The sequence below is a fragment of the Salmo salar genome, chromosome 14 (assembly GCF_965601325.2).
Source record: "Salmo salar chromosome 14, fSalSal1, whole genome shotgun sequence".
NCBI lineage: Eukaryota > Metazoa > Chordata > Actinopteri > Salmoniformes > Salmonidae > Salmo > Salmo salar.
Genome location: NC_138304.1, coordinates 44638108 through 44653128, shown reverse-complemented (window position 1 = coordinate 44653128; position 15021 = coordinate 44638108). Strand labels below are relative to the sequence as shown.

Sequence of the window (15021 nt, the reverse complement as noted above, 5' to 3'; positions counted from 1 at the left end):
GTGCTCTCACATCCCCCCTGTAGGTTGTCTCGTTGTTGGTAATCAGGCCTACCACTGTTGTGTCATCAGCAAACTTTCTGATTGAGTTGGATACGTGCATGGACAGCAGTCATGGGTGAACAGGGAGTACAGGAGGGGGCTGAGAATGTATCCCTGTGTTGGCCCGTGTTGAGGATAAGCGTGGCGGAGGTGTTGTTGCCTACTTCACCACGTGTGGTCGGCCCGTCAGGAAGTCCATGACCCAGTTGCACAAAGAGAGGTTAAGATCCAGGGCCCTGAGCTTAGTGATGAGCTTGGAGGGCACTGTGGTGTTAAAGGCCGAGCTGTAGTCGATGAACAGCATTCTTACAGAGAAGGGTGCAATTGCAGCCAGCAATTCGGGGCATTCCTGCATGTGGGAATTCCTGCATCTGCAGGAACCCCTCTTTATACTTATATTGATTCATGTTTAAGCTAGGACAGGCAGAAGACAGGGACGTTCCAGTACGTGGCATTAATGCGCAATAACGTTGGATGCCAGCTGCCAATAAACCCCACACAAGCCGGGGCGGGGGCGACAATGGTAGATAGCTAGCCATACAATGGTAGACAGTGTCCTTCGCCCCCGCTTATCTGGCACTGTTTTCCCGCAGTTCTGTTAACAACGGCGAGGGCAGGTGTTCGGGAGGCGGGAGCGAAGGACACTGTGTGCTAGCTTAACCAGCTAGTCGTAAGGAGGATTCTGGTACACAGCAGGCGGGAGCGAAGGACACTGTGCTAGCTTAACCAGCTAAGGAGGATTCTGGTACACAGCAGGCGGGAGGCTAGGGCAACACTGTGTTCTAGCTAGCTAATATGCATCATATGCATCATACGGGCCAGATTTATGTATTTTGAAAGTTACATATCTTGATAACTTGATTGCTGACATGCAAAACATTGTTGGACTATATCAACAATGGACTAATGAAACAAATACAAACACTTTAAACAAAAATATTGCTGTCAGACTGCAGTATAACTGTAGGACACTGCAGTATAACTGCAGTATGCTGTAAACACTGCGTCCAAAATAAGTTTTTTTTTTTTAACTGCAGTACAATGCAGTCTTTTCTGATATTACTGCTTCCAAAAAACACTTTCAAAACTGCTATCTTTTTTTGTAAGGGAAAAGATGGTATTTGGGTGGAGCTTTTCTTTAACTACATTTACATTTAAGTCATTTAGCAGACGCTCTTATCCAGAGCGACTTACAAATTGGTGGATTCACCTTATGATATCCAGTGGAACAACCACTTTATAATAGTGCATCTAAATATTTTAAGGGGGGGGGGGGGGGTTAGAAGGATTACTTTATCCTATCCTAGGTATTCCTTAAAGAGGTGGGGTTTCAGGTGTCTCCGGAAGGTGGTGATTGACTCCGCTGTCCTGGCGTCGTGAGGGAGCTTGTTCCACCATTGGGGTGCCAGAGCAGCGAACAGTTTTGACTGGGCTGAGCGGGAACTGTGCTTCCTCAGAGGTAGGGAGGCGAGCAGGCCAGAGGTGGATGAACGCAGTGCCCTTGTTTGGATGTAGGGCCTGATCAGAGCCTGAAGGTACGGAGGTGCCGTTCCCCTCACAGCTCCGTAGGCAAGCACCATGGTCTTGTAGCGGATGCAAGCTTCAACAGGAAGCCAGTGGAGAGAGCGGAGGAGCGGGGTGACGTGAGAGAACTTGGGAAGGTTGAACACCAGACGGGCTGCGGCATTCTGGATGAGTTGTAGGGGTTTAATGGCACAGGCAGGGAGCCCAGCCAACAGCGAGTTGCAGTAATCCAGACGGGAGATGACAAGTGACTGGATTAGGACCTGCGCCGCTTCCTGTGTGAGGCAGGGTCGTACTCTGCGAATGTTGTAGAGCATGAACCTACAGGATCGGGTCACCACCTTGATGTTAAGATAGAACGACAGGGTGTTGTCCAGGGTCACTCCAAGGTTCTTAGCACTCTGGGAGGAGGACACAATGGAGTTGTCAACCGTGATGGCGAGATCATGGAATGGGCAGTCCTTCCCCGGGAGGAAGAGCAGCTCCGTCTTGCCGAGGTTCAGCTTGAGGTGGTGATCCGTCATCCACACTGATATGTCTGCCAGACATGCAGAGATGCGATTCACCACCTGGTTATCAGAAGGGGGAAAGGAGAAGATTAATTGTATGTCGTCTGCATAGCAATGATAGGAGAGACCATGTGAGGATATGACAGAGCCAAGTGACTTGGTGTATAGCGAGAATAGGAGAGGGCCTAGAACAGAGCCCTGGGGGACACCAGTGGTGAGAGCACGTGGTGCGGAGACAGATTCTCGCCACGCCACCTGGTAGGAGCGACCTGTCAGGTAGGACGCAATCCAAGCGTGGGCCGCGCCGGAGATGCCCAACTCGGAGAGGGTGGAGAGGAGGATCTGATGGTTCACCGTATCAAAGGCAGCAGATAGGTCTAGGAGGATGAGAGCAGAGGAGAGAGAGTTAGCTTTAGCAGTGCGGAGAGCGTCCGTGACACAGAGAAGAGCAGTCTCAGTTGAATGACCAGCCTTGAAACCTGACTGATTTGGATCGAGAAGGTCATTCTGAGAGAGATAGCAGGAGAGCTGGCCAAGGACGGCACGTTCAAGAGTTTTGGAGAGAAAAGAAAGAAGGGATACTGGTCTGTAGTTGTTGACTTCGGAGGGATCGAGTGTAGGTTTTTTCAGAAGGGGTGCAACTCTCGCTCTCTTGAAGACGGAAGGGACGTAGCCAGCGGTCAAGGATGAGTTGATGAGCGAGGTGAGGTAAGGGAGAAGGTCTCCGGAAATGGTCTGGAGAAGAGAGGAGGGGATAGGGTCAAGCGGGCAGGTTGTTGGGCGGCCGGCCATCACAAGACGCGAGATTTCATCTGGAGAGAGAGGGGAGAAAGAGGTCAAAGCACAGGGTAGGGCAGTGTGAGCAGGACCAGCGGTGTCGTTTGACTTAGCAAACGAGGATCGGATGTCGTCGACCTTCTTTTCAAAATGGTTGACAAAGTCATCCGCAGAGGGGGAGGGGGAGGAGGATTCAGGAGGGAGGAGAAGGTGGCAAAGAGCTTCCTAGGGTTAGAGGCAGATGCTTGGAATTTAGAGTGGTAGAAAGTGGCTTTAGCAGCAGAGACAGAAGAGGAAAATGTAGAGAGGAGGGAGTGAAAGGACGCCAGGTCCGCAGGGAGGTGAGTTTTCCTCCATTTCCGCTCGGCTGCCCGGAGCCCTGTTCTGTGAGCTCGCAATGAGTCGTCGAGCCACGGAGCAGGAGGGGAGGACCGAGGATAGGGGACATAGAGAATCAAAGGATGCAGAAAGGGAGGAGAGGAGGGTTGAGGAGGAAGAATCAGGGGATCGGTTGGAGAAGGTTTGAGCAGAGGGAAGAGATGATAGGATGGAAGAGGAGAGAGTAGCGGGAGAGAGAGAGCGAAGGTTGGGACGGCGCAATACCATCCGAGTAGGGGCAGAGTGAGAAGTGTTGGATGAGAGCGAGAGGGAAAAGGATACAAGGTAGTGGTCGGAGACTTGGAGGGGAGTTGCAATGAGATTAGTGGACGAACAGCATCTAGTAAAGATGAGGTCAAGTGTATTGCCTGCCTTGTGAGTAGGGGGGGGAGGTGAGAGGGTGAGGTCAAAAGAGGAGAGGAGTGGAAAGAAGGAGGCAGAGAGGAATGAGTCAAAGGTAGACGTGGGGAGGTTAAAGTCACCCAGAACTGTGAGAGGTGAGCCATCCTCAGGAAAGGAACTTATCAAGACGTCAAGCTCATTGATGAACTCTCCAAGGGAACCTGGAGGGCGATAAATGTTAAGGATGTTAAACTTGAAAGGGCTGGTAACTGTGACAGCATGGAATTCAAATGAGGAGATAGACAGATGGGTCAGGGGAGGAACTAGCCTCTCAAATCACTTCATGATGACAGAAGTGAGTGCTATGGGGTGATAGTCATTTAGTTCAGTTACCTTTGCTTTCTTGGGTACAGGAACAATGGTAGACATCTTGAAGCAAGTGGGGCAACAGACTGGGATAGGGAGAGATTGAATATGTCCGTAAATTCTCCAGCCAGCTGGTCTGCACATGCTCTGAGGTCACAGTTTGGGATGCCATCTGAGCCTGAGCGAGGGGGGGGGGGGGGGAGGAGAGAAATGCAACCACTCACAGACATGACCGCAAAGACTTACCATCAAGTGGACCAAAATGTAAGTTTACAATGGTGTTTTAAAAAAAGGGAGCAAAATAAGCATACTTTTTGGGTCTGACGGGGCAAGAGGCATACATAAGTTACATTCTTCAAGCATTGATGGACACACATCACCAATCTCAAGGCCTACCCCCACCAAAAAAAACAAAAAACACCCCTCCAACTAGTAAGTCAGAGGTGTAATGTGGTGAGGTTGGACCCAGGTGCAAAGAAGAGACCAGATGAGGAATCAGTGGTTATGGATGAACATAATACTTTACTGAGAAACGGTAGCCGAAGGATCACGAAAACTCTCTCAGGAAACAAACGCACACGGTAAACAATTCATAATGAGTAATAGGACACACCTGAATGTCATTAATGTCTCCAGGATGGTCTCTGGCGCCCTCTGGTGACAGGTGGAACCATGACAAGAGGGAAGTCAAATGCATATTTATTTTGTTTTAATAAGAATGCCATCAGAAGGTGGACTGTTCAAAGTAAGACCGGTATGGAGCCTAAGTTTCATAAAACAGTATGGAGTTCCCACGTGTACTCAATGTAATGTCTTATTTATAAGATGGGGGAACCACCATCTTCCAGTTCTGGATTACTAGCATCTAGCTAAAAGAGTGGTATAAAGATGGTTGCCTATGGGTAGTACTCCAAAAATGGCTGTAAGGGAAGACAGATCTCTGACAGTGCTATATCAGAGAAACATTTAAATGTTATTTCCAACCTGACAGTTTATGACAGTCCCAAAACATATGAAACAGTGTTGCTGATTCCGTTTTACATCGAACACAAGTAGGATCAAAATCTGAGAATATTCTTCCAAGTTTGGCCCCGGACTAGTGGATACACTGAACCAACTTGAATTGGATGAGGCTGTGTCTAGTGCTAAAAGAGGAAGATGGTATCCTGTGTAGCACAGATTCCCATAGAGTCTTTAAAGGCAACAAAGATGGGTTCTGTAAGTCATTAATGATTGCATATGTGTCTGAAATTGTACCCGTAGGAAGCTTGATTAACTCTCCATAGCTATACTTGCGGGCCTAATGGGTAATTCAGATGTGTTAGCTAACGAAGTATTTTCATCCACAAAATATTCATGACAGATTCACAAGACTATAGCATTGGAATGGTGTGATGCTGCCAGGGGCGTAACCAACATAAAGACCAAATAAAATAAAAAATAATTAACTAGGCAAGTCAGTTAAGAACAAATTCTTATTTACAATGACAGCCTACCTCGGACGACACTGGGCTAATTGTGCGCCGCCCTATCACGGCCAGATGTGATGCACCCTGGATTCAAACTGCACTCTTGCACTGAGATGCAGTGTCTTAGACCACTGCACCACTCGGGAGCCCAAAGGAGGAGAAGAGAGAATTGACTCATCTCCTGTGGCCTACATTTAATAATAACACTACGTGCCATTTAGCAGACACTTTTATCCAAAGCAACTTCCAGTCACGCATACATTTCATTTCCGGGTGGTCATGGGAATCAAACCCACTGTCCTAGCACTGCAAGCTCCATGCTCTATGAGCGGAAACCCAGGGAATATGAGAGGTTCAGAGAAATGCTGCTTGTCTCCTGCACTTAAACTCACAGAATCAGAATCACAATCACCTTTATTCACCAAGTACATTTACAGTACATGTACCAGGGATTTGACCTGGTGAAATGGTGCTGCCAATGCCTTTCAATAAACAGACAGAATGTAGAAATAAGAATTTACACAAACAGTATATACAACATCTATAGTATGAACAATTACATGTAATAAAGTATTTAATTAAAGAATAATAATATCAAGAATAAACATAACTATGGTGGTAATAAATTAATGGGGGTAAAATATATTACAATGAAGGAAGTAATGCAGTGGCAAAGTTCAAATTGGCATGTACAGTGGGGGAAAAAAGTATTTGATCCCCTGCTGATTTTGTACGTTTGCTCACTTACAAAGAAATGATCAGTCTATAATTTTAATAGTAGGTTTATTTGAACAGTGAGAAACAGAATAACAACAAAACAATCCAGAGAAACGTGTGTGAAAATGTTATAAAATGATTTGGATTTTAATGAGGGAAATAAGTATTTGACCCCTCTGCAAAACATGACTTAGTACTTGGTGGCAAAACCCTTGTTGGCAATCACAGAGGTCAGATGTTTCTTGTAGTTGGCCACCAGGTTTGCACACATCTCAGGAGGGATTTTGTCCCACTCCTCTTTGCAGATCTTCTCCAAGTCATTAAGGTTTCGAGGCTGACGTTTGGCAACTCGAACCTTCAGCTCCCTCCACAGATTTTTTATGGGATTAAGGTCTGGAGACTGGCTAGGCCACTCCAGGACCTTAATGTGCTTCTTCTTGAGCCACTCCTTTGTTACCTTGGCCGTGTGTTTTGGGTCATTGTCATGCTGGAATACCCATCCACGATCCATTTTCAATGCCCTGGCTGAGGGAAGGATGTTCTCACCCAAGATTTGACGGTACATGGCCCAGTCCATCATCCCTTTGATGCGGTGAAGTTGTCCTGTCCCCTTAGTAGAAAAACACCCCCAAAGCATAATGTTTCCACCTCCATGTTTGACGGTGGAGATGGTGTTCTTGGGGTCATAGGCAGCATTCCTCCTCCTCCAAACACGGCGAGTTGATGCCAAAGAGCTCCATTTTGGTCTCATCTGACCACAACACTTTCACCAGTTGTCCTCTGAATTATTCAGATGTTCATTGGCAAACTTCAGACGGGCATGTATATGTATTCTTGAGCAGGGGGACCTTGCGGGCGCTGCAGGATTTCAGTCCTTCACGGCGTAGTGTGTTACCAATTGTGTTCTTGGTGACTATGGTTCCAGCTGCCTTGAGATCATTGACAAGATCCTCCCGAGTAGTTCTGGGCTGATTCCTCACCGTTCTCATGATCATTGCAACCCCACGAGGTGAGATCTTGCATGGAGCCCCAGGCCGAGGGATATTGACAGTTATTTTGTGTTTCTTCCATTTGCGAATAATCGCACCAACTGTTGTCACCTTCTCACCAAGCTGCTTGGCGATGGTCTTGTAGCCCATTCCAGCCTTGTGTAGGTCTACAATCTTGTCCCTGACATCCTTGGAGAGCTTTTTGGTCTTGGCCATGGTGGAGAGTTTGGAATCTGATTGACTGATTGCTTCTGTGGACAGGTGTCTTTTTTACAGGTAACAAGCTGCGGTTAGGAGCACTCCGTTTAAGAGTGTGCTCCTAATCTCAGCTCGTTACCTGTATAAAAGACACCTGGGAGCCAGATATCTTTCTGATTGAGAGGGGGTCAAATACTTATTTCCCTCATTAAAATGCAAATCAATTTATAAAATTTTTGACATGCGTTTTTCTGGATTTTTTTGTTGTTATTCTGTCTCTCACTGTTCAAATAAACCTACCATTAAAATTATAGACTGATCCTTTCTTTATCAGTGGGCAAACGTACAAAATCAGCAGGGGATCAAATACTTTTCCCCCCCACTGTATAGTGGTGCATATATACAGAGATACACAGAAATGTACATATAATATTTAACAATACAGCATATTACATTGTTAATGGTGTGAACCATTCCCATAAAGACTCCAATGCAGGTAAGATACGTTCAGTTCATTTGGCTTAATCTTGTAGTCTTTCTAAAGTCTAAAGTTAAATTTTGAAATTACCTCCCCAAAAACATTTCCAGTATGTATAGTTAGTATCAGTCCAAATCTAAGTGGTATCAGGATCAAAGGTATGTATCTTCACTCTTGTCTTTGTCCTCAGTCTCTTGTATGCTATGTTTCTCACCATCTCTGTTGTCTTTGTCCTCTTGTTATATTTCTTATACCATCTCTGTCGTCTTCATCATGGTCACTATCCAACAACACAACAGCCTTTACACTTTATATCATCTCTAGGCCTATCGTTTTCGTTCCCATTCCAAGTGCCATCGTCTTCGTTCGCATTCCACATGTTATAAATTTTGATTTCGTTCTCATTCCGCATGTCATCAATATTGATTTTGTTCCCATTCCATGTGTCATCAATATCGCTTTCCTTCCCATGCCTTAACACAATCTCTATGAATGATTCTCCATGTAGATTGAGTAAAACGTTGTCATTACAACTGAGCCTCTTGTCCTTCTCAGAGCACTGGTCAGCAAGCTTCCTGCATCTCCTCCTGCAGAGGTAAGGGATGATTAACACCTGAAGAGATCTAGTGGCACACCGTATTATTAACTTCAGTTGATTAATTGGTTTATTTTAGCCTCAGATATCTGATATGTAACAGATAATCAACGAGGGGCTATGCGTTCTATGGAAAATAAGGAACGACGTGGAAGGTGTGTTACACGACGCGCTAGCGAAGTGGACTGACCTTCCACGCAGTGTTGCCAACTTCTCAGTAAGGAAAGTAGCTATTGGCTGTCCTAAAAGTCGCTAGAAGTTGCTAAATGATGTCATCACCTAATTTGCCTAATTGGCCATGTGCATGTAATTGTGATGGACGCTGTAGGAGAAAGGAATAAAGTCGTGGGAGAGACAAAAGGTGAGTAAAAAACACCCTAAATATGTTTAGAACTACAAATGAACTTTCTTCTGTCGATTCTTGTTTTTTTTTATGTCACAATTTCAACCCTCCTTTATCGGGGATTGGGACCGGCAAAAGTGACCCAAAAGAGACACTCTGGCAGAGATACTATTTTTTAATTTTTTTAGTTTAGTTTTCTTAATTTGGTTTTTAACCTTACGGTCCACTCAGGAGCATAGAACAAGTCACAGAAAAACATGAACATTTTTAACCATAACATTTTTTACATTTTTTTGTATATAATCTACATTAACAATCTAAATGGACCAATAAGAGACAATAGAAAAAACTGTCAATGGCAATATATATATATATTTTTTTAATGTAAACCAGGACGAGATCAGCCAGCGGTGGCTTCCCGCATGCCGGATTAATTTGCAGTCTGGAAGCAGAGGGGTGAACATCTGCCGCTCTGACTGCAGCGCGACGACTGGGCCGTCTGTGAGTGCTTTGGGACGGGGTGGGGCCCACGTCAGCACCCGCTGCTCGTTGAGAAGAGTAAGAACGATACGTGCTTTCACGTCAGAGTCTCCAAAAACACCAGCAAAAGTCGCTAGATTTGTCGCAAGACCCTTTTTTGTAAATGTGTCGCTAGAGGGGTCTGAATACTCGCGAAATATACACTAAATTGGCAACGCTGCTTCCACGGAGTTGTATTACTTTCTAGAGCCCCGATTTGATTATCCCTTTTATACCATGGCTATAATTTAACACATTTGCCGCTAGACATTTGTTCATTTGCTGGTAAAAATGTGTTCATCATCCACTGAAGTACAGTAGCTTGCAAGTTTACTAGATAGCTAAAGTAGCTGCCGTGGTAACCAAACAAACAGACTTGCTAGTTTAGCTAACCAAATCATCAGTCCTAGCTTGCCATTATGAAAATCAAATTCAACAATGCCAATAATGTTCCCAATTCGACTTTTGCTATCAAAAGCTGCTCAAACATAGATCATGTAAGAATGAACTATAGCCATTGAATTCTACCGTGCATTACAGGGAATTATCCAATGGGTGTGTCTAATACTGAATGCTGATTGGTCAAATCCGCATTCAATCTATACCTTTAAAATGCCTATTTACTCTTTTCCATCTGACTGCGCAATCCACTGTCTCATCAGCCCAGACAGGGAAATTATAAACTTGATCTCCACTATAAAAATTATATGCAGCTAGTTTGCTGTCTTTCCAGCTTCAGTTTGAAGTGATTGTGTTAGCTGTGTTGTTGGCTAGCTCCTCTGAACAACAATGTCCTGACAAGAAAGCATATGTTCTATGCCAGGCAAAATCACATATCATTAGCTCATTATTAGGGATGTATACACAATACATGTCACTAGAAAACAACTCAAATAAACTGAAATACAGCTAATTTGCTGTTATTCTGGCTGCACTGTTCGACGTGACTGTAAATTAGCTGTAGCTGGCTAGCTAGCAAGCAAGGGATAATAACGTGGCCAGCCAGTATGGCAATGGAAAATTTATAACAAACGACTATGTTGCGTCCATAGATACAGAACAAAAAGACTTAACGACTGGGTTGCTTCTCTAGCAACCAAATGAACGACCAGGCGGCTTGGGTAGCAACCCTAGATTTGACTCAGGACTAAATCTTGTGGAATGATGAAATAGTATGAATGAATTTATCAAAATAATGTTTTTAATGAAAATATGTAAATTATTATTTGGTAACCCATTGTAAAAAAGTGATAATGCCCGAGAATCCGGTGTTTGAAGGATATATATTGCACAGTTTGCCGGCCCTCAACAAAACAACACCCATGCCAATATATCCTCCAAACACCGGCTTCTTGGGCAATATCATTTAAATAATGCACGCCCTAGAATGCCCTTCAAGCCAATCAGAAACAAGTATTCATCAATGCCATGGTATAAAATATAATATACATTAAGTAAATGCATACCCCAAGAGAAGTAACTGGCAATCTGGGTGCCTCTTTGATTCACGTAAGCATTGTATTCCTTCCTCCAATAAGAAACCGTTTACTTGAAGGCTGAGAGAAAGAGAATAGAGGAGTCATGAGTGGAACAGTAACACTGAAACAAATTTAAGAACACAGACACTGATAGTATAGTAGGTTGGACTCACATTATGTCCTTCAGGTTGGAACAGGCCTGGCTGAGACTGATTACACTGGCAGCACACCTTTCTGTGAAGCTGCTCACATACAGATATATTCCCTCCAGAGAGGTTTGAGAGTGTAGCAGCGAGATCAGTCCTTCAACATGCTCATCCCACTCTGGACTGGTAGAGGTCATTCATATGACACAAACATAGACACAGACACCAATTAAATCTTTGACATATTTTTGTTGGTGTGCAGCTATGTAATAGTATGGGCCGGGATTCAATCCGAGGCATGTTATAGAGCAGAGCACTAAACAGCATCGTTTTCAAAGCAATTTCGCTACCATTGGCAGAGACTGCATTCATAATAAACACTGCAGATGTTGGCTCAAGTGTAAATGACCTTTAAAAGGCTCATTGTCAGCTGTCCAGTGTGCTTCTCTATAACTGTGTGTGTGTGTGCATGCTGCGCGTGTGCATGTCGTGTTGAGATTTAAATTGAAGACAGTAGTCTTTACTTATGCTTCAGAGTTTGAAGTAACTGAAAGATGCATCTCCAGTTAACTACATCATCGCCGTATAGGGACAATTCAATGCTGCAGTGTGCTAACTGTAGACCTCCACGCTCTACGCCGCATCTGAGAGGCCCTTTTATGTGTAACCTGTACACATGAATGTATACCAATGAATGTTTATTCACTGTCTGGCTACAGTATGTTGAGCAAAGTTAATCACTATATGGCAGCAAGTCACAAATTATATGAAATTCAATTAAACATAAAAAAATTCACCAGTGAGAGTTTCAAGGTTCAATTTGAGATTTTCAAAATAAGGAATATTTAGAAAGTATAATTTATTAGTCTCCCTTACGTTAACCTACACTTGTCTGTAGGGTAGATGAATGCGTGTTGATTATCCTCGTCAGCCACACGCCACACTCTCAACCTGTCATCAGGAGAAAAAAAAACGTCTTTCACTGTACTACTCCAAACCTTGTATGAGGAAGATAAACTGTAGTTAATTTGTGTTATAATATTACCTACTTAGTGATGTCAAAGATAAACTAGAGTGCAACAAGTACAATAATATTTCTAAACTACAGCTATAGGATCAAAATGTGTTAGCTCACTGAGTTTAAACCTAGGCATTAGCATGAGAAGTCTTCAGGTCTCAGAAAGGGTTACTCATCACTTGAGTGTGCTTCAACGAATCATCTCCATAACACGTACAATCAATTAAGATATCCGCTGTAAAATGTGTGATTTGCGGTATTAGAGATGTGAAATTATACTTACTTCACTCCAGTCAAACTGTAGCCAGATGTTCTGATGGAGTCACAGATCATTTTCATCTCTGCCACTTTTAACCAAAGAACAATTTGGGGAGCTCTTCACAAACAAGAGATTTTTTAAATTATTGCATGAACAATTTAATTAAATTTAAGATGCGTACTGTAAAACACCAGATACATAACAGAAAATGATTTTCACAAACAAAACCTCTTCATCCACTCGAGGCAGTTATTCAATTATGAACTTTTCAGAAGTCATCTTTACAACTGTTAGTCAAATTCAATCAAATACACATTTCTACATTCATTTCAACTGAAAACCAAAATACAATGAATATTAAAATATACTCACCTCACACCATCTTTCTGTAGCTGGACACTCAAAGCAACATTCCCACAACAATGAAGCCTGAGGAAACAGTGGTAAGTCATATTCTTGAGGATTTAATATACAGTATTATTGTGGAAATTAAATATTGTTACATTTTGGTAACACTTCCCATAAATAATCTCCATGAATATCCTCATAATGCATTAAGCACATTTATAATGCCTTATGATCAATGCATAAAGCATTGTGATGCATGACATACAGTTATTGCTAATAACTGCTTACAAACATCTACAGTAGGACTACATTTCCATGACATGTTAGTCATTTAGCAGAAGCCCTTATCCAGAGACACTGACAGCTAGTACATTCGCACTAGTTGCGACAACCACATATCACATGTCAGAGTAGGTAAGTGCAAGTGCAAGTTTTTCCATAGGTTTACAGATGCTTTCATAAGAATGACCACGTTCATATAGCATTATGATCAAGGCTATATAATGTCTTATGAAGCAAAGTGTTATAATGCCCTATAGGAAAAGCTCAACAGGAAAGGAAATATTGCATTATACAGTACATGCTCATTCAGGGGTGGGCTATATTGTCAACAGATCTTCAGTTTCTGGGTAATTTCTCGCATGGAATAGCCTTCATTTCTCAGAACAAGAATAGACTGACAGAGTTTCAGAAGAAAGTTCTTTGTTTTGAGCCATTCTGAGCCTGTAATCGAACCCACAAATGCTGATGCTCCAGATACTCATCTAGTCTAAAGGCCAGTTTTTTTTGCTTCTTTAATCAGAACAACCGTTTTCAGCTGTGCTAACATGATTGCAAAAAGGTTTTCTAATGATCAATTAGCCTTGTAAAATGGTCAACTTGGATTAGCTAACACAACATGCCATTGGAACACAGGAGTGATGGTTGCTGATAATGGGCCTCTGTACGCCTATGTAGATATTCCATAAAAAAATCTGCCGTTTCCAGCTACAATAGTAATTTACAACATTAACAATGTCTACACTGTATTTCTGATCAATTTTATGTTATTTTAATGGACAAAAAATTAGCTTTTCTTTCAAAAACAAGGACATTTCTAAGTGACCCCAAACTTTTGAACAGTAGCTTGAGGCATTCTGCTGCCTGCTGTTTTCAAAGACAATCAATTCAGTTAAATATTGTATGATATTTAATCAGTTGATTTGGAGCTAAAATAAAAGTTTAGACTTACTTTATCAGATCCAAGACTCCATGTGCCTTACTGATGAGGAACATTAATTTGTCTGTTGTATTGCTGGTGATGGACTTCACTCCAATGTCAACGTTTCTGGGTTTGTGTTTAGTGAGAGCAACAAGCAAGTCCTGTACTTTCTCATCAGAGAAGTTGTTCTTACGCAGACTGAAAAATATGGACAAATTGGAGTTAGGCACAGAAAACACCCTTTTAAAAGAGAGCAACATAAACAGTCCCTCTAAAAACATCCAGAGAGTAACAGAAACATTCCTTCTAAAAACATCCAGAGAGTAACAGAAACGTTCCTTCTAAAAACATCCAGAGAGTAACATGAACATTCCCTCTAAAAACATCCAGAGAGTAACAGAAACATTCCTTCTAAAAACATCCAGAGAGTAACAGAAACATTCCTTATAAAAACATCCAGAGAGTAACAGAAACATTCCTTCTAAAAACATCCAGAGAGTAACAGAAACATTCCTTCTAAAAACATCCAGAGAGTAACAGAAACATTCCTTCTAAAAACATCCAGAGAGTAACAGAAACATTCCTTCTAAAAACATCCAGAGAGTAACAGAAACATTCCTTCTAAAAACATCCAGAGAGTAACAGAAACATTCCTTCTAAAAACATCCAGAGAGTAACAGAAACATTCCTTCTAAAAACATCCAGAGAGTAACATTCCTTATAAAAACATCCAGAGAGTAACAGAAACATTCCTTCTAAAAACATCCAGAGTAACAGAAACATTCCTTCTAAAAACATCCAGAGAGTAACAGAAACATTCCTTCTAAAAACATCCAGAGTAACAGAAACGTTCCTTCTAAAAACATCCAGAGAGTAACAGAAACATTTATTCTAAAAACATCCAGAGAGTAACAGAAACGTTCCTTCTAAAAACATCCAGAGAGTAACAGAAACATTCCTTCTAAAAACATCCAGAGAGTAACAGAAACATTCCTTCTAAAAACATCCAGAGAGTAACAGGAACATTCCTTCTAAATGCAATATTTGTTTATCCAACAAATATATGAATCTGGTTATCAAACTTAATGAAGGATGTTCTTTGTTGAAGGTTTGTGTGAACCAGCACTAATAACAGACAAGTGGGGTTTGAATAATGTTATTTCAAAGTAGTAGACTGATGGTAGAAACGTTATTGAGAAATGATCATTCATATAATTGGTATAAATTGAGTTGACGTTCTTGATGTTGATGTAGAGATGCAGTAAATTAAACTAAAAAACTGTTTATGGTGAATAAGGTATGATATAACAGTAAAGATCATGTGATTC

General features: G+C 42.3%; 1 protein-coding gene across 1 annotated transcript; it reads right to left on the bottom strand.

Annotated features, from left to right (window-relative positions):
• Positions 1-5800: 5800 nt before the first annotated feature.
• LOC106569570 (uncharacterized) lies at positions 5801-15019 on the bottom strand. The gene is made up of 8 exons (XM_045693676.2): positions 13724-15019; positions 12517-12573; positions 12169-12261; positions 11744-11818; positions 11392-11535; positions 10895-11050; positions 10710-10799; positions 5801-8373 (listed from the first exon to the last, which is right to left on the bottom strand). Exons 1-8 carry the CDS (start codon positions 13972-13974, stop codon positions 8067-8069), a joined length of 1173 nt encoding a protein of 390 aa, XP_045549632.2. The 5' UTR covers positions 13975-15019; the 3' UTR covers positions 5801-8066.
• Between the last annotated feature and the right edge of the window lie 2 nt (positions 15020-15021).